The 23,930-nt window shown below is 40.7% G+C and overlaps 1 protein-coding gene across 1 annotated transcript; it reads left to right on the top strand.

The window, feature by feature from the left end:
• Positions 1-552: 552 nt before the first annotated feature.
• Positions 553-23,611, top strand: SLC25A46 (solute carrier family 25 member 46). Its single transcript, XM_038532154.1, has 8 exons — positions 553-904; positions 4,056-4,098; positions 5,423-5,480; positions 8,071-8,148; positions 8,604-8,704; positions 15,857-15,913; positions 17,157-17,214; positions 19,665-23,611. The coding sequence occupies exons 1-8, from the start codon at positions 625-627 to the stop codon at positions 20,241-20,243; spliced, it is 1,254 nt and encodes a 417-aa protein (XP_038388082.1). The 5' UTR covers positions 553-624; the 3' UTR covers positions 20,244-23,611.
• Positions 23,612-23,930: the final 319 nt, after the last annotated feature.

Here is a 23,930-nt window from a genome sequence, read left to right as displayed (position 1 = left end):
GCTCCCTGCACGCCCCTCGCGCGCCCCCTGCGCGTCCCCTGCACGCCCCCTGCGAACTCCCCGCGCGCCCCCTGCGGCCCTGCGCGCTCCCTGCGCGCTCCCTGCACGCCCCCTGCGAACTCCCTGCGCGCCCCGAGAGCTACCCGCGCACCTCCTGCGCCCTCCCCGCGCGCCCCCTGCACATTCCGAGAGCTCCGAGAGCTCCCTGCGCGCTCCCCCGCGCGACCCCTGCGCGCTCCCCGTGTGGGCCTCGGCGGCCGGGCCGGCCCGGAGTCAGCGGCACCGGCGCGTCCCGTGCCTCCGCGGACCGTGCGCAGCCAGCTTCCAGGCGGCCCGGGCCTCCGGCAGCTCGTCGGCACCCGCCCCCCAGGCCCGCGGCCCCTCCGCCGCCCCCCGCGAGCAGCCCCGGCCTGGCGGCTCCGCCCTAAGCTGCCGCCGCGTCTCCCTGGCAACCCCGTCCCGCGAGCGCCGGAAGACGCTGCGGTCACGTGGCCGGCGCACTTCCGGGTGGGCGCCGTGACTTCCGGTTGTCAGATTTCCCCGGACGCGGCGGCGGCGCGGTGTGGCCCGAGGTCGCGGCGGCCCCAGCGGCGGCTCGGGGGGGCGTCACCCTGCCGGCTCGCGATGCACCCGCGGCGCCCGGATGGCTTCGACGGCTTGGGCTACCGGGGCGGGGCCCGGGACGAGCAGGCTGTGGGCGGCGCCTTCCCCGCGCGGCCCTTCGGCTCGGCGTCCGACCCGACCCACTGGGTGACCAGCCCCCCGGACATCCCCGGGAGCCGCAACCTGCACTGGGCCGACCGGAGCCCGCCCTACGGCGCGCCCGGGCCCTCCACGCCGCTCGACGGCCCCGAACAGCCGTGTCCCGGAGGCGGCGGCGGCGGGGCGCCAGGGCGGAGCAGCGGTGAGGGCCGCGGGGGGCGGGGGAGGGAGGGGGAGGGGAGGGGAGGGGAAGCAGCGGTGAGGGCCGCGGGGGGGTGGGGAGGGGGCTGGGGGGAGCCCGGCTCGCAGCCTGCACACCGCGCGGGGCGCCGACGGTCGGTCCCGCCTCCCACGCCCTCTGCCCCCGTCCGTCCGTCCGTCCCCTCCTGTGTCCCCTCCTGTCCCCGCCCATTCCCTCTCGTCCCCTCCCCCTCCAGTTCGCCCTCATCCCCTCCGGTCCCTTCGCCCCGTCCCCTCCCGTCCCCTGTCCCCCCTCCTGTCCCCCATTCCCCTCCATCCCCCCGTCCCTCTCCAGTCCCCTTTCCCGACCCTCCCCTTTCTCCCTCCGTTCTCTCCCAGTCCCCTCTCCGTCCCTTCCCCCATCCCGTTCCCTGTCCCCCCATCCCCTCCCGTCCCTCCCCCCGTCCCTATTCCATCTCCTGACACCCCTCCCGTCCCCCTCCATCCCCTCCTCCCGTCTCCTATCCCACCCCCTCTTCACCTCTCCCGACCCTTCCCTTTCCCCCTCTGTCCCCTCCCAGTCCCCCCTGTTCTCCGTCCCTTCCCCCATCCTGTTCCCTGTCCCCACCTCCCGTCCCTCCCCCTTCCCCCCTCCCATTCTCTGTCCCCCCTCCTCCGCCCCCCGTCCCCTGCCATCCCCTCTCCCATCCTCCTCCATCCCCTCCCCCGTCCCCTGTCCCACCCCTCATCCCTCTCCCGTTCCCTCTCCCGACCCTCCCCTTTCCCCCTCCGTCCCCTTCCCCCGTGCTTTCTCCCCTCCCGTTCCCTGTTCTCTCCTCCGTCTCTCATCCCCTCCTGTTCCCCCTCCCATCTCCTGTCGCCCCCGGTCCCCCTCCTCCGCCTCCTCCCCTGCCCCGTCCCCCTCCATCGCCCCCCCCCGTCCGTCCCTCTCCCACCCACCCCCCAGTCGGTCTCCCGACCCTCCCTTTTCCCCCTCCGCCCCCTTCTCGTCCCCCTCCCATCCCGTTCCCTGTCCCCTCTCCCTCTCTCATCCCCTCGCGTTCCCCCTCCTGTCCTTCCCCCGTCTCCCCTCCCATCTCCTGTGCCCCCTCCCCCTCCTCCACCCCTGCGTCCCTCTGTCCCCCCTCCCGTCTACCCTCCTCCGCCCCCCCTCCGTCCGCCGCTCCGTCGTCCCTTCCCTGCAGCGCCGCTTCCTCCCCGCCCCACCCACAGCCCTCTCCTCCCGGGTGCTGTCAGGGAGGCTGGTGGTGGGAGGTCCCCGGGCCTCCATCCGGAGGGAGGAGATCGGGCTACTACCTGCTGCTTCCTGGGGAACGTGAGCGATACCTGGTTCCCTGCGCTCCCTGCCTTGACCTGCTGCCGAGCTCTGCATCTGTGCATCTGTGCTGGAGAGTCAGCCTCGGCAGCCCTGCTGCGAGCCCGGCTCTGCCTCCCTGGGAAGCGGAGGCCTTTTCTTGGCGTCTGGAGCCCTTAAGGTGGAGAGAAGAGTCATTCACAGCGCCAGGTGCTCATGAGCTGTGGTGGAGGCTTAGTAAGCCGGACCTACCCGGTTCCTTCCTTTTCTCTTAGTCTTAGCAATTGTATCTGTTTCCTAGACTCTCACACGCCCCCTCCGTGTTCCCATCCCCTGCTTTCCTATTTCTCACCTAGAAACACCACCAAAGAGTAAACAATTTCAAGACTTTGGAATCAAGGCGTAGTTATTCGCCCTGGGACGTCAGGAAGCCTGGGTTTTCATTGCAACGCTGTCGTCTAAACACTCTCAACTTTTTAAAATTCATAAAATGGGAATAATCACTGCCTCTTCCCATTTTGAAGTCATTAGACTCGACCATTCAATATTAAGTATATTCTCGACATGTTCGTTCTTCATTTTAACTTGGAAGTACAGTGATTTTTATTTGATTTGAGTCAACTGGGAGGCGTAGACTTTAAATATCACATAGGAGCAAACGAGGATGTGGAAGAGGATGCGTAACTTAGTGTCAGACACTTTGCTTTTCCACCCTGTCTGCTTTTCTTTCTGTAAGGTTCCAAAAGGAGTCCTGGAAGGTTATTAAATAATTCAAAATGCTCGTGCACACAGTTACTTTCTTAGGCAGCAAAGCTGATTTTTATCTTTTTATGATTTACACGGTTAAAATGAGGCATTTTCTGTTAATACTATGATCTGTATACTCAAAAAGGGAAAAGCTGAAAGGAGGAAAGCATGTTAATTGACAGAAGAAGCTTCTATCTGGCCTGTGCATTTTCCAAAGCAAGAGTTAACAAAATAGTTTCCCCAGACACCTGTTTACATGGCCATATTCTGACCGTAAGGAAATAGCGTATGGTATTATGATATAAATACTGTATTATAGTAGAAATTTATAATGTCTGGTCCCCCAAGGTTGCGGTATTTCACGATCACGATTTTGAGATTTTTAGCCAAGGAGAAATTTTGTGTGTTTTGACAGATGATAGAAATGTTTCCAGCTATAAACTCCCCTAATCAGACAGTAGAAATGCCATCGGCACTAACACCTGGTCTCTCACAGAGATCCAACTAAGCAATTATTCTCAAAATATTTAAAAAGTTTGAGACAGAGGAAGAGAGCCTTATTCAACCATTTTGATTACCCTAAGTACTCCTTCCATTTAATAATTTTGAGGTGTCTTGCTTGCGACCATCACTTAACATAGATGCTTTCCACCAAAACAGCAAATGACTAATTTTACAAGATGGGAAGTCAAGTTGTTAGTATAGGACAGTCAGAGCCTTCTATAGAAAGAAATATAAATTGTAGTTAGAAGTTGAAAACTGGTAATCCTTAGGTTCTACTTGCAGACATGTTTGATTTGGCTCACACAGTGTTTGAATACTTTTTAAAATAGTTCCAGCATTTTAAAATTGGAAGATATTATGTAAAAATGACTTATCTTTTTAGAAAAATAACAGTTTAGAAATCTTGGGCCTGCAGTCCCACATGTCGACCGTGAATTGGAGCTGGAGAGCAGCTCTGCCTTGCAACTTCCCACAACTTCCCTGGCCTGTATGAGAATTTAACTTCAGGACCTGGAACTTAAATAAATATGGTGTTAATTAAAGGAAAAAAATGTTTTACAGTGAACCTAAATATTGGTTATGAGTAATCTTATTTTTTCTGTTTTAGAGCAGTTGAATAGATTTGCTGGATTTGGTATTGGCCTTGCAAGGTAACGTTTTTTTCCTAAAGATTTTTAATTTAATGTGTTTTATTCAAAATGTTTTAAAGTAAAATATTAAATGATTAATATTGCTTCCTTTAGATTTGAGTCTTTGGAGCAGTAGATTAAATGTCAAATAATATTTTGCAGAAACACTTATTTAAAATTTATAACAATTTTTTTCAAGTACAGATAGAGAATAGTCATTCAATTTTATGATCACAAAATAATTTTGTTAAGTCATATTATACGACTTTCATGTGTCTATCCAAAAAATCTGATCTAATCTTCTCTTCCAAGAGAAAGTAGTTGTGCATCGAATCTTTTCCTAAACATTCTAAATATTATATTTAGCAACATAGAGTCTAGGTTTTGCTTACGATCAGCATCTAATGAAGTTATTTTTTAAAATTATTTTTAATGATCATTCTGTGGAAGAAAAACCTCCTATCTTGATTATGTGATCTCTAGTGAATATTATTTCGAATGCATCAGAATTGCACAAAAGGGTGCATGCCAGGGTAACTCATTGTTTTAAAATTATAATCAAGAAAAAATTATCTTATTTGCATAATTAAACCTGAAAGTATTAATGTAAATAAGAACAAAATTGTGTATTAAAGTTTTCCTTCTCCTAGAATTAATTTTTCTTTAGCCTCATTGTTTATACATAAAACTGTTGTTCACTTGATGTATTATTTATGTACATGGATGTGCGCACGCACATGTGCGCATGGCTATGCATCTGTCACTGTCAGTATGTAAGCCCACAGTTGTAATTATTTTGTAGGGAATGCTTTTAGAAGTATCTGGTACCCAAAGTAGTAGCCAATTAGCAGTCATTAAAATCCCTATAACTTAAATGCAGTGTACACCAAAACTAAAACTTATAGAAGGGGGTTTATGAAAAATAGATGACTTTTCTGATGGGAACTTTGTTCATAGGACATCTTCTAAAATAAATGGAAAGGAGCGTTTAAGTTGTCTAGGAAAGGAGTTTCCCATATCAGACAGATGGAGATGTAATTTCATCTTTAGACTATATATTCTACTGTTTTATTTTATTTCCCCTGCTTACTATATTTGCATTTCTGGCATTCTTTTCATATTGAATTTTGTTATTGGTAGAATGATTTGCAAACACATCTAGACTTTTTTTTTTTTTTTTTTACTTTTAGAATAGGAAACAATGCGTGATTCTTCAAGAGTAATTTTAGATATATATATATAATTGTAATTTAAGGTTTGGTTATTTTTTATATATACACACAAAAAAACTGTAAAAATTATTTCATACGTGTCTTTTACATATATACAAATTATTCTTTTACAGTCTCTTTACCGAAAATGTACTGGCCCATCCTTGCATTGTTCTACGCCGCCAATGTCAGGTAAATGTACTTTTCTGTGATCTTCTAAACCATGACCCTGACTCTGATTTAAAAGACAACTCAGGGGGATCCCTGGGTGGCGCAGCGGTTTGGCACCTGCCTTTGGCCCAGGGCGCCATCCTGGGGACCCGGGATCGAATCCCACGTCGGGCTCCCGGTGCATGGAGCCTGCTTCTCTCTCTGCCTGTGTCTCTGCCTCTCTCTCTCTCTCTCTGTGACTATCATAAATAAATAAAAAATTTAAAATAAATAAATAAATAAATAAATAAATAAATAAATAAATAAATAAAAAAAGACAACTCAGATAAATGGCTAAAACTATGTAACCATTAGTCCTTGTGAAATTTACCAGAATCTACAATATGTCAGTCTCAAACTTTTTGGTTTTGAAAACTCTTTTAAGTTGTAAAAATTGGTTTTGAAAGAAGAAGGTCTAACCTTATACACATTTGTATTTGAAAATAGAGTATTTTCTATCTTTTTCAGAAAATTGGCAGATTTTCTTCTTTGTTACTACACCAAAACTTATTAAGTAATCATATATTAAAAGTTACTTGCAATGAGACATTCAAGCCATGTAAGCTAATTTTTTGTACTCTGTTACATTAAATCTGTTGACCTATACTGTATGTTGAATGGATTTTTTTATCCATGTATGATTCTATAATATCATGTGTTGATTATTTGAAAAATATGGATTTACTGAGTTCTGTAGATCTTTTAAATGTTAAGACATTTGGTTATACAATATTTTTTTTAAATGTCATTAATTTACTACCAATCCCACCAGAAAAGTGTTTTAGTATTGGTAAGTTCTTGATGGTAGATGCAGTTTTTTCAGAATTCTAATTTTTGGGGAGCCCTGGTGGCGCAGCGGTTTAGCGCCGCCTGCAGCCCAGGGTGTGATCCTGGAGACCCTGGATCGAGTCCCACGTCAGGCTCTCTGCATGGAGCCTGCTTCTCCCTCTGCCTGTGTCTCTGCCTCTCTCTCTCTCTCTGTGTTTCTATGAATAAATAAATAAAATCTTAAAAAAAAAAAAAAAAAAACAGAATTCTAATTTTTGCTTATAAAGTCAGATTTATCATTGGCAGCATATAGTGCCAGTTTTTTTTAATCAACAGGCTCACTTTATTTATTCATTTTCATTTTTACTTTTTTTTAAAGATTTATTTCTTTTCGACATAGAGTAAGGGGAGAGGCAGACAGAGAATCTCAAATGGACTCCCTGCTGAGTGTAGAGTCCAATGTACAGCCCGATCCCGTGACCCATGAGATCATGACCTGAGCCAAAACCTGGACTCAGACATTTAGCCAACTGAGCCACCCAGGCTCAGGTGTTAATAACTATAGTCTGGCAGTCAGTTTTTGCAGAAGAAATGGTATTCCATAAAAAAAGTGGCTAGTTCAGCTTGCAGCTCCATCAGACAAGTGCTTTTACTCATAACAGCCATCTTACTTCATTATGCAACACATAGAATATTAATCAGAAAGATGTATACTTAAGAATCGAGATTTTTTTTTAAGAATCAAGATTTGATAAAATTATGTATTACTGTTTTACCAAGGACATTCTTAAGTGAAAGTGGCTTTTTCCTCCTTCCAAGTGAGTGGGATGAAGAATAAGTATGTACAAAAATACAGTTTGCTGCCAACTACCTTGATTCGTGCTAAGGAGTTAGCAACGTTAGCTGCCGTTGTTTTGCGCTATTATTGAAAAAGTCAACACAATAAAAAAGACTTTTATATGATGACTTAGTATCACTAAGGAAATAATTTTAAACTTGTAGATCCCATGAAAGCCCCCAGGGGTTAAGTGGACAACACTGCGGTGGAAGCTCCCATAATCTAACTTAATCTTCTTTGAAAACTGAGTCAGAAAATATGTAAATAATTACAAATTAAGCTGTTCATGCTTAGCACCAAAAAAAAAAAAAAAAGTCCTTTTAACAGCATGGACAGTGTATAGACCCTAGCACAGTGGATTTCAGACATATATTTTACAATCCGACAAGATCACATTGTAATCCACTGTATATATCTATATGAGTAACTTAAATGTTTTATGAAATAATGGCATTAGAATGTGTGATGCATTCTGATACTTTCTTTCTTGTTATTTTACTTAATAAGTATTGGTCCTTACCCCTTTACTGATTTCATAATTTACCAATTGTTTATGGCTTATGTGAAAAATGCTTAATATTGGAAGACATGAATCTACTGTTCCCTGAGTTCTTCAGTGGTTCCTGTGTGTTAAATGGCATGAATGTTTTGCTACACTGAAGGTAATTCCAGTGTTTATGGAAACAAATATCAAATGGCATTGCCTTCTTTATTATATATTCTAAATTACTGTATATATTATGCATTGATTTTCTGTGTTGCATATACGTATAACCACATGTATCATACTTTTAATGTTATTTAAATGTACTTTTAATAGTAGTAATTTTGTTTATGAGTAATTTCTGGTGAATTTAGAATTGAACTTTTGTTTATGCTGTGACTCCATTGTATATCTTTGATGGCCTTGTTATTTCTTGACAAAACAATAGCAAAAATAATTATGATATAATATCATTTTTATAGGTTAATTATCATGCCCGGCATTACCATCTCACTCCATTTACAGTGATCAATATTATGTACAGCTTCAATAAAACTCAGGTGAGAATTAGTCTCTAGGTTCTATTAAAATTATTTGTAATGTGAGTACCATTTGGTCTTAGTAATAATTAAAGCAAGAGTAATTCCTTTTAATTTAGTTAATAAAAATATTTTAACTCTTGTTCTAAAACTAATGTAAGATGGTAATGAAATCTTTCGATGTCACCGAATGATCAGTGAATTCATATGTTTGCCAAAATTAATTAAATATTAGGGCTATTTAATGAATATTAGAGGTGTAGTTAATTATAATATTCGTATTGGCCTAAACGTAGACCACTCAACAAATATTAAAATGATAGGAATTAATATAGTTGTATTTCTCTACTAAAATGTCTTAGAATAATGCCTTATTGGAAAATATCAGTAAATATTCAATATCAAATTTTATTAAGACATTTTATGTTTCTTATTTAGGCATTAACAGAAATAACAATATATTTTGTTCATTTTAGGGACCGAGGGCCCTTTGGAAAGGAATGGGAAGTACGTTTATTGTCCAGGGAGTCACACTTGGAGCAGAGGGAATAATAAGTGAATTCACACCTTTACCAAGGTATCTTTTTGTCATCTTTTCAATATTAGCTTCATATTAAATTTTGACAAAATATGATAGTTTCTAAAAAAAAACCTTGAATTGGAAAACTTGCCTGAAGTAGCTAAAGAGAAAAAACAGAAACTAAAATTAGTCATATCTTTTTTTTTTTAATTTTTTAAATTTATCTATTCATGAGAGAGGCAGAGACACAGGCAGAGGGAGAAGCAGGCTCCATGCAGAGAGCCTGACCTGGGACTCGATCCCAGATCCCAGGATCACGCCCTGAGCCGAAGGCAGACGCTCCACCACTGAGCCACCCCGGCATCCCTAAAATTAGTTATATCTTATTAAATCAGTATGTGATAAAGAAGATGAATCCTCACCTAGTATCTATTGAGATAGGTCTTTGAGCTCCTGCTGCTAAGTTTCAGCAACTGTCTGCGAAGGAGCAAACATGAGTATGTGAGCAGTTCTTACTGTTTAAGTAGCCACTTGGGTGAAGGAGACACATGTAAACAAGTTATAGTATATCGTGATTAGTGCTATAATTAAACCCTTTTCAGTGCCCAGAGGACACTTTGCATTAAGTTATTGGCAAGGGTTTCAAGAAAAAACTGAAACCTGAGCTGTATCTTGAATTATGAGTAGAAATTAACGTGGCAGAGAAGGAGAGCATTCCAAGTAGAAGTGACAGCATGCCCAATCTTACGGAAGTTGGAAAGTCTGGGTAATAAATGTCCTGTGCTTAGAATAGTGGGCATTGATGGAGTGGAATAATAGGAAAAGAGTCTGAGATGCTAGATGGAAGCCTGGCTATGCCTTTGTAAGGGACTCTGGCTTTATTTTCTATGAGTTTGGAATCCAAGGTGTTAGTTTCAATATATGGGTTCTTTGATCAAGGATTTACTCAAGTGGCAGTATTAAGTAAAAAAGTGGATTGGTGTAGCTAGAGACTTGTGGAGAACTGTTATAATAATCTAAGCCAGACTGAGAGGGGTCTGAAGTGTGGGATAGAACAGAAAGTCTAATAGATAATTGGTGATAGATTAGGGATCAGGGGATGGGAGAGAATTTTCAGCGGTGATAGATTTCTAGACTGGAATCAAGTTGGAGAATACATGAAGAAGTTGGAGTGGGAAAGAAGATACGGAATTTAACTTGATAGATGAAGTTTGCGGTTCCTTCAGGACTCCTAGGAGGACATGTGTAATATGTAGTTGGCACCATGGATTGGGGTCTTAGAAAAAACTTGAAGCTGGAAGCATAGCTTTGAATGTTGTGGCATAAAAGTAGCTATTGAAGCATTAGGATGGATGAATTTTCCTCAGGAGAAAGTGTACCCTAAATGACAGGAAGCGGACCAAGGACAGTTAGTAACGTGTGAAGACACATGTGAGTGCCATGTGTATACGTGGATGTGTGTGTGGTAGGAGGGGTAGTTGGGGGCAGTTGTAAGAGATACTCACAAAACCCATCAAGCATTGCAGTAACCTAGGATGACAGTGTCCTAGAAGCCAAGAGAAGAGAATTAGAATTGTACATACGTCTGGAGGGAGACAGAAGAGAAATTAGGGAAACTTGCTTGTGAGTCTGTTTTCTCTCTGAAATAGAATATAACGTCGTTAGATGAAAGAAGAGTGAGCATTACATTAAATTTTATTATCTGACTTTCTTACTCTATAGACTTAGAGATATGGCAGTTGTGTGGGGATGTATTTTCTCTTGGTCGTTTTGGATCTTATTAAAGAAGAAACAAAAGGCTATCTTTGTTGCATTCTACTTGGATAGTATTTCAGATAAATCCCACTCATTAATGGATTTATTTACTTAGCTGATATTTCGTGAATACCTACTATGTGCTAGGTCCTGTTCTAGAAATCAGGTATACAGTGAAGAGAAGAAACAAAAGACACCTGTGACCATGAAGCTTAGAATCCAGTGTAAGGGACATACATTCAGTGAAATAATCCTATTAATGAATAAATAATTACAAATTGGGATTTGTCCCCAGAGGGAAAAGAAAAGGTTTTGTGAGATTATTAAAGGGTGAGGAACCGTGTCCCTAATGAGATAATACTTGAGCTGACACCTGAGTGGTGATTAGGAGGCTCAGACCAGCCTGTGTGAAGACGGTGTTGCTGAGAGAAAGCTCATAGGGCTGAAGCTCAGAGAGCAAGGAGGAGAGCATGTGACAATGCTAAGAGACAGGTGAGAGCCGGGTTTCTGTACGGCCTTGTGGGCCACTTTAAAGATACTGAGGAGTTCTAAGAAGAGATCAGTGATATGATCGGGTTCATGTTTTTCAGGGGTCATTATAAATGGAGGTGAGAAGATTGCTGGGGGACCACAGTGGATAGGAGGACACGTGCTCGAATGCTACCACAGTGTTCTAGGTGACCAGCAATGGTAGCTAGGACCAGGGTGGCATCCGATGGACCCGAGAGGATACTCTTGAAATGTATTTAAGTAAAACTGATGGTCCTCAGTGATGGGCTAGGGATGGTAGGTGATAGGACGAGCTGTCCTGGAAGACGTCTAGGATTTGGCTTATGTAATTGATGTTGAGTAAAGCCATTGTCTGAAGTATAGTGTAAACTTTTTTGTTTTTTAATTCTGTTTTGGTCAGGATTGACCTTTCTTGGGGGAAAGCAAAGACATAGCACACAAGGCAGCAAAGCAGCCACCCAAAGTGATTCACAGAGGAAAATGAGCTTGGGGTTGTCCTAGGCTGAGGCTCCTAAATTGCACAGTGATCACTAAGTAAAGCAGGTGAGACAGTATGGATTCCCCATGATTTAGATTTTTATATTCATTTTGATCACATTTGAGAGAAAAAAGAGCAAGTTTGTAGTGCTCATGAAGTCACTAAGTTTAGAGTTTTATGCTATTACCACTTAAAAAAAAAAAAAAAAAAAGTAGGTAACCCAGGATCATCTTTCTTTATCTAGTGCCCAGGTCCCTCCAGTCCTTCCTCAGATCTCCCAGGTGGAGTGAGTGAGACTCTGTGTACCCTTTACTTTACGGGTCATTTCTCATAACAGTGTAAGGCGCACCTGTACCCAAGGCTACCCTATGTATTTCAGTCTCTCACAAAACCAGTATGGTTGACCTCCAACTTCATTTGACACATCTCACATTTGTGGTTGTACCAATATAAACACGTAGAGTTTCTCCTCACCACTCCCTGAATTCTCTGACTTTGAACATACTCTGTTTTAAGCACAATGAAATCTTTCTCCAATTTAGTAGGTTTTCTTTCTGATTAACAGTTACTGAGTAGGGAACATGAAGAGTCTAAGAGTAGGGAAGAAGATCATTAGCTTGATTTTGGACAAGTTCATTTTTAGATGCTTTGCCATATCCAGGTGGAGTTGTCAGGAGACAAATGATCCACATGGTTGACATACAGAGAAATCTAAACTGGAGCTAGTGGATTTGTTTCGGAGGTGTTGGAAGCACCATCTTGGTTAACATTGCCTCAGGAAGGACCATAACATGTAAAGAGAGGGCCTGAGCCTTTAGGAACCCTAGAATAGATGGCTGGGTCAAGAAAATCCTGCTGCAAAGGAGTCAAGTGTAGAGACTAGAGGGGAGGAGCAAAACCCAGAACGTACAGAATAGGGGAATACAGGGGCAGAGACGGCTTCAAGGAGCAGATGGAATGGCTTCCATCTGCTTTCTCTGGAGACATACCTGTGGGAGCCCTGAATTGGCATGTAAGAAGCTCGGCTATCCTAAAGGTGCCATCGTAGAGTCACCACATGGAGAAACTACGTAAAGTAAGGATATATCCAAGGAGTCCCAGCTGTTCAAGGCTTCCCAATTCAGGTGCCAGACAAGTGATGAAGATGCTTTCAAGATCTTCCTTCTGAAATCACTCACGAGGGTCCTGAGCCAAAGCTGTGCAGCCAAGCCTGACCCAAATTTCAGACGAATTGAAACAGTGAGTGATGATATGAGCATCTTACAAAATATCAAGTGGACAAATATTGGAACAATGCAAGAGTGATGGGGGGGTGAAGTCAAATGTCATTAAACAGAAAGTAGTTGCCTTATGTTCCAAAAATAGCATCTTCTAATAAATATCTAATATATTAAAAAAAAAAAAAAAAAGCCCCAAGGGCCTGATGGCTGTCGAAGGGGCAAATAAGGTATATCCAGCACAAGTATATCCAGCACCCAGTGCTCCTCACAAGCGCCCTCCTTAGTACCCAGCACCTACTAAGCCATCGCCCTGTCCACGTCCCCTCCTGTGACCCTCAGACTTAAAAATGTCTGTTAGATTCAGTGGCACAGAGATGATGGGGACCTTGACAAGAGCTGTCTTTGTAGAATAACGAGGTGGGTAAAAGCCAATTTGGAGTGGCCTCAAGGTGAATGGGACGTCAGGACATGGAAAGAGTAAGTTGGCAAGTTGGCTGTGCAGAGCAAAGATGAAGAGATGCGGCCCGAGGATGGGTTTGGTCGAGGGAAGATTTTTTTGAGGAGAGCAGCTACCCGAGCAAGTGAAAATGAGAGAGAATGATAAGTAAGGCCTTTAAAAATAGAGTTCTCTAAAACTCCATTGCCTTTGTGTATTGATTATGCATGGAAGCATGTATATCAATCTGTCAAATAGAGAACTATTTTAAGAAAAAGCAAGTCATGTCTCTTAACTTTGTTGCTCTTCTTCAAGGGCAGGTTTCACTTGTGAAAATAGTGCCTTGAGTTTATTTACCCATCTTTTGGTATTTGATAACGAAATATGAAGAGGTTTATTCACAAGCAGAATTTTATACTACTGTCTTTCCTAAAGCATTTCAGTGCGCCGATTTAAATTTCTAGAGTTATGACAATACGTTTTATCCACAGATAGAGATACAAGGAGGAGAGTTCTCATGATTTTATACTTGATTCTAAAGTTCATTTTTCCCACTTTTAAAAATCTTATTAAGAGTTGGCAGTAGTAATTAGTATTGTATTCCAAGGTGAAGTAGCCCTGTCCTTACAGGAATACTGATCGCAGACCCATCTATCTCTAATGTTAATGCTGGTTTCATCCTTAGAAGCAGTGTCCTAATACCCTGTGATAATACTCTCTGAGGCCAGGTAAGATAGGAGCAGTGCCAGATGATTTATAAACCATGTAGTATCTACTGTTTTAGAATCAGTAGAAAAAAAATGGAAAGCGATGGGACGTCCAGGTGGCTCAACGGCTGAGCTTCTGCCTTCGGCTCAGGATGTGACCCTGGGATCCTGGGATCAAGTCCCACGTCGGGCTCCCTGCATGGAGCCTGCTTCTCCCTCTGCCTGTGTCTCTCCCTTTCTCTCTCTCTGTGTCTCCCATGAATAAATAAATAAAATCTTATTTAAAAAAATAAGGAAAGCCTAACCTTTTTAATATTTTTCATCCAAATCCTTGGTGGTCATTTCAGCTATATTTTTCTGGGGTTGTTCAGGCTTAAATACTGGTCACTTTAGTATTAACTTAATCAGAACGCAATCCAGAAGGCTCTCTATGTTTTATTGATCAGAGGTGGTCAGTCTGTTTTCTAAAAGTTTCTCTGCAGATCTTTCATTCTCAGAAAGTCTGCACACCACCCATTGTAATTGTATGGAGTTTTTTAAAGGGCTTATTAGTGATTATTTCCTATACCTTTTGAATATAAAAGTATTCCCTACATCCTTCGGTTGGTCATATTCTCTCATTCCAGGTAGAAGCGGTTTCCTCAGCTCTCTGCTGTGGCCGTGGTGCCGTGGGTGCCAGTTTCATGACGGGAGCTTGGCAGTTCTCTTTATTTCACACTTCATTTATTTCACACTTGCCTCTCTGCTGTTCTCCCCCCCCCCCCCCCCGCCCTCTCTCTGCCTTCCCAGTTTATTCTGCTTTATCATTTACTTTTGCTCTCTCTCCATACTCTTTTCTCCTTTTTCACTTTCCTCTTGGTACAGCTTTCTCCTCTTGTGTTTTTTTGCAGCTTGCCTCTCTTCTTTTTCTTCTCTCTTTTCTGGTTTCTGAGGGTGACCTAAATAGCCAGGAGCACACAGTGGGAGACCTTGGCTCCAGACCTGGCACCCTGCCTGTCACCTTGAACATCTCCCTGTGGGTCTTCCAACCTTCCTTTCTCTCATAAGTAAAACAAATTGGACGATACCTGCTTTGCTGACCTCACGGGATATCTTCCTGTATCAAATGGGATGAGAGGCAGTGCAGGCAGAGAGTGTGCGGACTTCCAAGTCCTAGAGACCAGGGTTTATTTTATTTTATTCTATTTTTTTAATTTATTTTATTTTATTTATTTTATTTTATTTAAAGATTTTGTTTATTTATTCATGAGAGACACACAGAAGCAGAGACACAGGCAGAGGGATAAGCAGGCTTCCGGCGGGGAGGACTTTGTGGGACTCAACCCCAGGACCCCAAGATCACAACCTGAGCCAAAGGCAGATACTCCATCACTAGCCACCCAGGCTTCCTGAGACCAGGGTTTAGAACTCAGTTCCACCATTAACTATTTGTATGGCTTTGGCTGAGTTATGAACCCTCTCTGAGCCTATTTCCTCACCTGTGAAACGGGGATAACAAGGTCATTGTGAGGGTTAGAAGTAAGTCATGCAAAGCACTTTGCACCATGCCTGGCATTATAGTAGGTGGACAAAAAGATGATATAATAAAAGTCCCAAGATTAATGTCATCATAATAAGGAAAGGCGCTTGACAAATTTGGTGCTACACAAATGTCATGTGTCATTCAGTCTGCATTATAGTTCATTTTGTTTTGTCTTTAAATTCTTTCTTATTTTTTAAAGCTTTTTCTTCCTTTATCCAATTGCTTGTTTCCCTCCCCCCGCCCCGCAACTATTCTTTCTTTCTCAACCTGTCATTTTTATATCTTCTTGAAGTTTTCGTGTTCCTCCTTTAAGTTTTTTATAATCAGTGGTAGCTCTTCCTCCTCTGTCAGCCCCTCCTTTTGGCACATAGAAAAACACTTAGTATGTTTTTTACTTTTTAAACCACCGTAATTGTCTGAAGCGTGACCCAGAAAGGAAAATGTTCATCATTAGAGTATCTCTCTCCTCCATATATATATATATTTTAAATTACCATCGATTGATTACCTTTTTGAAAGTTGGGCTAATTCAAGATGTTGTAAATAACATGGTTTTTGTTTCCTCGAAATTTCTTTTTTAGGGAGATTTCACATAAATGGAATCCTAAACAAATAGGAGAACACCTTCTGCTGAAATCGTAAGTATCAAAAGTGGCACATACATTGAAAATTTGCATTAATTTCTATAGCATTAGAACTGGAAAAAATCTTAATACAATGAAGAAAATTAGGGCAATAAAATATTTGTGGGACTAGAACTTCAAAAGACAAGTAACATTGAATTGAGGAATAAAATCCTAAAATCTATATTACCTTTAAAATCAATCTTTCTAGTTTGAAAGGCTGAAATCACAACCTAATTTTTCTGTCTTCTTAGGAAGTTAGCAAAGGTCTTCAACTTATTTAACCCAAACTCTCAGAAAAATAGACAAAAATTAATTTGTATAGTGATGAGCAAACTCAAACCTTAGTGTCCTTAAAATGTAGTCACTTCATGATTTTACAACGCTGACATTTTTATAGATTAGAATTTTACTCTTTACTTCTTAATTTTTTTTGAAGATTGTGAATTGGAAATCCCCCAAGCTTGCTGGCTCCCTCTGGGAGACATTCCAGCACATTATTACTTAGTGATGTTCCATTCACCTTGAAAACTACTACTTGCCAGGACCTGGCCCATAGGGTTAGGTAAGTCCCACCTTGATATTATTTTAAATAACTATATTTTGCAGGCTTGCAAAGTTGTAATATTACATTTATGTCTAAATAGTGGCGTTAGGAAACAACTTTGCAAAGCTGTACAATATTGTTTCTTAATAATAAAAGGGGACTTCACTCACCATTGAAGACTGGCTTAGTCCTGCTGAGTGGGAAATCTGGGAATGGATAATGAGAGTCCATAGGATAATAGCAGAACAGTATACTTGTTCACATGTCACTAAAAAGGCAAATAATGGAATGGATCCCTCATCCTAACTTTTAAGTATCAGATTGATAGGCTATGTTAGCTCTGTGTAGGTAGACAACAAGGCTACATTAGCTACGTGCAGGTTGGATAATGAATCATAACCAACCCCACATTTTACTGCTCTGAAATAAAATCTGTTTTCTTTGAAGCCTTTCCCTGTGTTATTGTTAATACTTACATTTTTACACTAACTGATGAATAAGGCATCTTAATGATACAGGTCTCTTTAGTTATCTCTAGGCTATAAATATTAATAGTTGAAAACTTAAAACTTATTCAGGCTTGAATATGAATTATGTTGATATATTGAAGTCGATGTTAAAAATTTAGTGTAAGCAATAAATAAATAAATAAATAAATATTTAGTGTAAGCATGTTTCAGTATACTGATAATTGTGTTTTAATTTCTGCAGCCTGACTTACATGGTGGCAATGCCTTTTTATTCGGCAAGTCTAATTGAAACAGTACAGGTGAGCTACTTTTTATTGCCATTTTTTAGTTAATAAATATTTTTTGGAATAGTCAATATATTATTTATACAAGATCTGATTGTATACCAAAAAAATGTAAGACAGTATACTTATAAAATATTTCTCTTCCAGATACCACACATATCCCAACGATCATATAGTAGACAAACTGCTGTGTCTTTCCGTTGCAAACTGACTTCATACTTCTAGTTCTAATTCTTTTGATCCCTTCCATAGGCAGATGTACTCTTCATTGAGCTGAGAACACAGCTGAGAGCTTGTACTGAATACAAAGAATCTATAGAGTTTTTTTTTTTTTTCAACTTTTTAAGACCAGTATGTACAACTTCAATGCAAATGTGTATGGCTTGTCCCCAGACAGTGGATTACTAGTTACCAGAGCATAAAACATGCTGGATAATCATCCTGATGGTGAGCAGGTAGTCCCATGGTAGCCTACTAACCCCATGCTTTTTAAATGTGCCTTTTAAGGAGAATTTGATGCCATGGTGTGTTGAGTACTCAACTACAAGGCTAAAGTGCTCTTTTCAGCATTGTACAGTGTCTTACCATTTCCAGCCACTTGATGGCACTTCCAGCATATTGTATTGATCTACTTCTTCCTGTAGATCCCTACCCTCCAAACTGTAAGATGAAAGTACTTGAACTTCACATATACACAAAGTCCAATTAACTGTACACTCCCTATCTTTTGTCTCTAACACTAGGTCCTCTAGCTTCTTTCTTGTCTTCAGTATGGATACGTTTCCTCTCTGTAAAAACCTTCCTGGATCCGCCTTTGCTTTTCTAATTACTCTTTTCCACTTAGTTAATTTTCTGGCCTTAACGTTGACTGTTCACTTACTTATTTAAAGTGCCCAGCTCACTGTTGGTTAGTTTGGAAGTTTTTTACCCAGTGTCCAGTCCCTGTTTTTCCTTGTCCAGGTTCCACTTGCTGTCTCCTTTTGACTCCTTTTGTCTACTTTCTGGAAGTTTTTCTTTTACTTCTTAGAGTTTTTATCTTTTGAGCATCTTCCTCTCCTTTTAATAAGGTTTTTGCCATCTTTTCTGCTTTCCTTCAAGGTGTAATCCTTGGCCTGCTCTGCTTTGTATCCTATATTCACCATCCTGGACAACTCATTCCTCTTGTGAATCATTTTAATTCTAGTCTCTACAGGAATTAAATCCTCTTCCCCTTAAACTCAACTGCTGTAAACACTCTCATCTTATTACCCTGAAAATTAACTTCCTTTTAAGCCTCTTCTCCTTTCCTGTTCATGGTACTATTGATGTCTGCACCCAGAGACTCAAAACTATGCTTTCTTAGTTGTAACTGCAGCAAGTACACGAGATCTGTCTGCTTCTCCCCACTGACAGGCAGTCATTCTCATCCTTCCTTTAGCGTACGCTCAGCTTACATTAGCTGCTTGCTTCCTACTTCATTCATGTTCATTGGTATTTTTCCCTCTTCTGGGAAGCTCAGATTGCCAAGAACACTTTTTCTCTTGAAAAATACACACACATATATAGAGACATCTCCTGTTGAACATCTCCTGAAGCTCTTAAATATGAGGTTACTAGTCTGTGTCTTCATTAAAAATCTGTGATCTAGTTCCTGCATTTTAAAATCATTCTGTACACTCACACCATTGTTCTCAAGTTACAGTGCTTATATCCTTTTGCTGATCAAGAATATGTGTTGAGGGATCCCTGGGTGCGCAGCGGTTTGGCGCCTGCCTTTGGCCCAGGGCGCGATCCTGGAGACCTGGGATCGAATCCCACGTCGGGCTCCCGGTGCATGGAGCCTGCTTCTCCCTCTGCCTGTGTCTCTGCCTCTCTCTCTCTGTGTGACTATCATAAATAAACAAAAATTTTAAAAAAGAAAGATTTAAAAAAAAAAAAAGAATATGTGTTGACTCGTATTTCCTAATGTCAGTTGTAAAAAGACAGAGACGTTGTACCTAATGATGACTAGCACTGAGCGAATGCCTCAGGAAGCCAGGCCTGTTTTCATGTAATACTCCCAGCAATCCTATGCCTAAAAAGTAGGTCAGACAAATCCTCTTTTTATAGACCAATAAACTGGTTCTTAGGAGAAGTAACTTCCCTAGATTAAGTAGCGGAGGGAGAGTTTAAACCTGTACCTAAGAACTCAAAGCACTCCACGGCTTCTTCGGGTGTCCAGTAGCTGTTGCTTTTCAAAAATGAGTTCTGAGGAGCTCTCCTCCCTTGTTTTCCTTCCCAATAAGAATAGCTCCCAGCTTCACTGCTGTTAGGAAATTTCACTTGAAAAAAGAATCTAATGCCTATATAATACGTGAGGTTTGTCAGCCATTGATATTTTCCCTCTGTGGTCATAAATTAGGATTTAAAATGGACCAACAGAGTTCTTTCTCATGGCGCAGTAAGCAAGTGTTAACTTTTACTCGTTTCATCATTTTTTATTTCAGAGTGAGATAATTCGAGATAACACTGGAATTTTGGAATGTATAAGAGAAGGAATTGGAAGAGTGATTGGCCTTGGAGTGCCTCATAGCAAACGACTGCTCCCACTTCTTTCCTTGATCTTCCCTACGGTGCTGCATGGGGTTCTTCATTACATCATCAGCTCAGTCATTCAGAAGTTTGTCCTACTGATTCTAAAGAGAAAGACTTATAGTAGCCATCTAGCTGAGACCACTAGCCCGGTGCAGAGTATGTTGGATGCTTATTTTCCAGAACTGATTGCTAACTTTGCTGCCAGTCTTTGCTCTGATGTTATACTTTACCCATTGGAAACAGTTTTGCACCGCCTTCACATTCAAGGAACACGCACAATCATTGACAATACAGACCTTGGCTATGAAGTGCTTCCAATTAACACACAGTACGAGGGGATGAGAGACTGTATCAATACTATAAGGCAGGAAGAAGGAGTGCTTGGTTTTTATAAGGGGTTTGGTGCTGTTATAATACAGTACACACTGCATGCAGCTGTTCTACAGATTACCAAAATTATTTACTCCACCCTTCTTCAAAATAGCGTTTGAGGTGTAAGTTCCTGGTTAGTCTAAAAGACATAATCTGGATAATTTGTTATGAAATTATGAGGGATAAAAGTTGAAATACTGGGGGAAAAGTGGATTAGAAAGCAAAACTGGTAGAAAAAGCCCATGCTGATTATACTGACTCTTCATTTTTTAAAAGGCATAGGTATATATTTTGGATGAAAAGTATTCCAAATTTGGAAACTCAATGAAAGTAACACTCATGAATTGAATTCTAGCTAGTGTAGCACTCATGCTAAACTAAGAGTGATCCTGGGCAGAAGGAAAAATTTGTCAGCAAATATAAAACAAAATTTCACAGAGCCTGAATTTATTCCATCTGGCTTTAATACTTATTAGAAGTTTATTTCACCTTCTAGATTGGTATTGCGATGTCATCCTTAATATAGTGTACAGTATCAGTACACTTTAAGTAAGCCACGTCCTCGGTGATAAAGATGAGGAGGTTAGATTGGGCCACATGTATGCAGGACTTGAAGAATTTTAAATTTCATTGTTCCTGTATAACTTTTCAATGGCTGTTATATTTATTACATAACGCCATTTATGCACACACATGTAACTTGGAACTTCCTTCATGTCTGCAAATACCCCACTCTTAGATTAGCTTATTTCATAGAATGAACTCATGTACTTTCTGCTTGAATATCAGAATAAAACATTAAAAGACAAGGTAGCCGAGAGGTTCAAGGCAAACTGTGTACTTATCCATATCCAAACCCAGCGTTTCAATGCCAGCAACTGAAAATTCATCATAGGTTTATAAAGTTTGATTTGCTTACCTAGAGATCAGGATCATCAGGCTGTTTTAGAGCCACTCCCAAGAGAGAATAGAAAATAATCATGACAACTATTACTGTTTGCACATTTACACATTGTGTACTGAAAGGATGTCACTTGCCTTATGTTTCTGAATGACTATCTTAGAGAAGACACAATTAAAATTCACGTGGGAAAGTGTGCCTCTTTGCCTTCTGTGTGGTCCCCATTAAATAATGGTTTCAGTTTCCACTTCCTTCTAGTTTTTGTTTTGCAGTTTCATTCTCCAAACTAGATGCACACAAAGGGAAAAGCAAGTTTATCCTTACCACTTTTATTTAAACTCATTTGAATGAATAATGAAGAAAAAATGAAAACCTTAAAGGAAGCTTGTCCCTGCTTTTTGTGGATGAGGAAAAGAAGTAAAGCTCAACAAATAATAAGCAAAAATATTATCAGTTTTTAAAAAAAAAAAAAAGTGCTGCCTGTTCCTGAACTGAAGCTGGTGGGTGCAGTTCTTTGTATAATAAAATAATAAGCATTTGACTGATCATCATTAAACATTTTAGAGTTGCCTTTCCTCACGTGAGTGGCCACAGTTTTACTGCAAACCACTTAATGCATCTTAATGCAGATGTGCAGGGATTTTGCACTGGTGTCCAACCCAGAACTGAGATTTACTTGCTAAACGTCAGTGAAGCAGTTTTTTATGATTAGTAGTTTTAGGACCAGATAACGATACCTTAAAAAGTGTCGAACAGTATGTAAGTAGCGACTCTGTCTAAGATCTTGTGTGCTATGTGTGTGGTTTTCTAAAAATCACTCAAAATACGTATTTTCCATTTTTAAATTCCTCCAAGAGGGGAAAATAAACGTCACTGATCACATGTTGTATTTTATAGTTAATTTTTCGGTTACGGTTTACTTTGCCCTGCCTATGACACTTAAATTGTTTTCAATACTGTTGAACTGCTAAGTAAATTTTTAGATGTGTGTAATCTGTCCAACTTCCAATCATTTTTATTATAATCAACGATGGTTTCAAATAATAGTAAACTTCAGAAAATTTCAAGTTTCAGAAAATTTCTAGAAGAACAATCTGGAATTAAGTATTTACTAATAAAGACCCATGAAATCCATCATGTAGTTAAAAATGAGATTATTTCAAGATTATTTGGCAAAAATTAGTCTAAACATTCAGTTATATAAATCTTTCTCAATCATTACAAGATAGACTGAACCACACACAAGTGAAGTTGATCTTCTCTCTTTGTAAACAATACAAATTAATATTAAATATGGAATGTGGCAAGTAAAATACTAATTATTCTTTATTGCCATTTCAAATTAGTTGAAATATAAAAGTCATTTAAATTCAAGAACTTAAATGCTGGCCAAATACACTTAAATGAATTTAGAAAGGAATAAATATAATACACATTAGGCACACACTCCCACTTAAAAATTGTTCTGTTTCCTTAGCATACACGTGCCAAAGTCAAATATCCATTGGCTACATTTTTAAAGATGATAATAGCTCAGAATAATTTTTAGCTCAGTATAATAAATAGTAATATGAATAAAATTCTATTAAAATGTGCCCACAGGCCCAGTGGTCCTCTTAAGCCAGATTTGGCCGTGTACCTGAAGTGTGATGATGCTTGCTTTCCATATAGGATTTCTGTCATCTGAGTCAAATGGTATGAAAGCAATTGAGTTAAAAACTGAAAAACCTGGAAAATACTTAGTATCTTAAGTGAATTTATTAATTGAGTACATTTGCATATAAGTCTCTTCCCCTTCTCTATTTGAAGGGCCATCGAAAAATAACCCCTAGGTTTTTAAATTTTTTGAAGCCTCCAAACTCCCAGCACTAGATTTACAAATATGAAACAGTGAAAACAAACTGATTTCCCAAATGGCTGAGGTTTGGTGGATTTGATAACCGAGCCAGTGTTTTCAGAAACAACTGGAGAGTGAAGAAATCTCACTTTTGCCAACACGCCTGACTACTTACAGCTGTCCTTTGAGCACTGGCTTTGTTACAAGTGCACAAAGCATTCACTTTACCTACTGGGCCCCAGTGCTTCAATATTTGAATCTGTATCCATATATCTGCTCACAGAATAAAACACACTGCCCTAGTTTTTGTGGATCGCCCTCAGTTTGCTTCCTTGATCTTTTGGCACATGAAAGACTATTCGGCCCGCCCTTAAAAAGACATATTTGAATTAATTATTTTCAATAATAATAAGTAAAATCCTCTTGGTAGCAATTGACATCACATTAGAATTTGAGTGAGGCTTTGGCATTTCTGCTTTCTCTTCTCTTTCAAATAATTGCACATTTCTCTTGCTCTGATATAAACTGGATGCGTAATGTCTTTCCTTTGAGTCATTGAGTATCATTAATATCAAGTTGTGTAGCAGAGTAAAAAAAAAAAACTTGTGATACAGTGAGTCTTACACAATATTACCTCAGCTAGAAGAGGTGTTTGTCTGTGTGTGTTTAAGTTGTTTTTGTCCAGTATTTTAAATGTTTTCAGCAAATTGTGTATTATGAAAAGGTTCAATAAAATGTTGAAATAAAAACAGTATTTTTCTCTTACTGATGCTAGAGGATAACTCAGGCTTCTGAAAAAAGAACATCAGAAATGAAGATCACGAAAAATAAGTAAAACTTTTTTTTTCTCCACCATTTAAAAATGTCCTCGTGATGTAACTGTGATGTGGTTCACAAAACCAGTCCTCTGGTTTTCTAAAATAAGGTTTCATATGCGTTGCGTTTTGTGAAAGTCCTCCACGTTCCCATATTTGATCCTTACAACAGCCCTCAGGCATTTTCTGAATTTTGTTTAGGGAAAAAAGATACAGGGAAGTTGTGACTTGTCCAGTGTTACATAACTAGAGG

The sequence above is a fragment of the Canis lupus genome, chromosome 3, assembly GCF_011100685.1.
Source record: "Canis lupus familiaris isolate Mischka breed German Shepherd chromosome 3, alternate assembly UU_Cfam_GSD_1.0, whole genome shotgun sequence".
Lineage (NCBI taxonomy): Eukaryota > Metazoa > Chordata > Mammalia > Carnivora > Canidae > Canis > Canis lupus.
This window is presented reverse-complemented; position numbering and strand designations above follow the sequence as displayed.

Bases quoted from the DNA above. Each gene is read 5' to 3' on its own strand.
- SLC25A46 (XM_038532154.1), top strand. From the start codon at position 625: ATGCACCCGCGGCGCCCGGATGGCTTCGACGGCTTGGGCTACCGGGGC. The intron at 4,099-5,422 runs GTAACGTTTTTT...ATTCTTTTACAG, and splicing joins TTTGGTATTGGCCTTGCAAG to TCTCTTTACCGAAAATGTAC. The intron at 8,149-8,603 runs GTGAGAATTAGT...TGTTCATTTTAG, and splicing joins ACAGCTTCAATAAAACTCAG to GGACCGAGGGCCCTTTGGAA.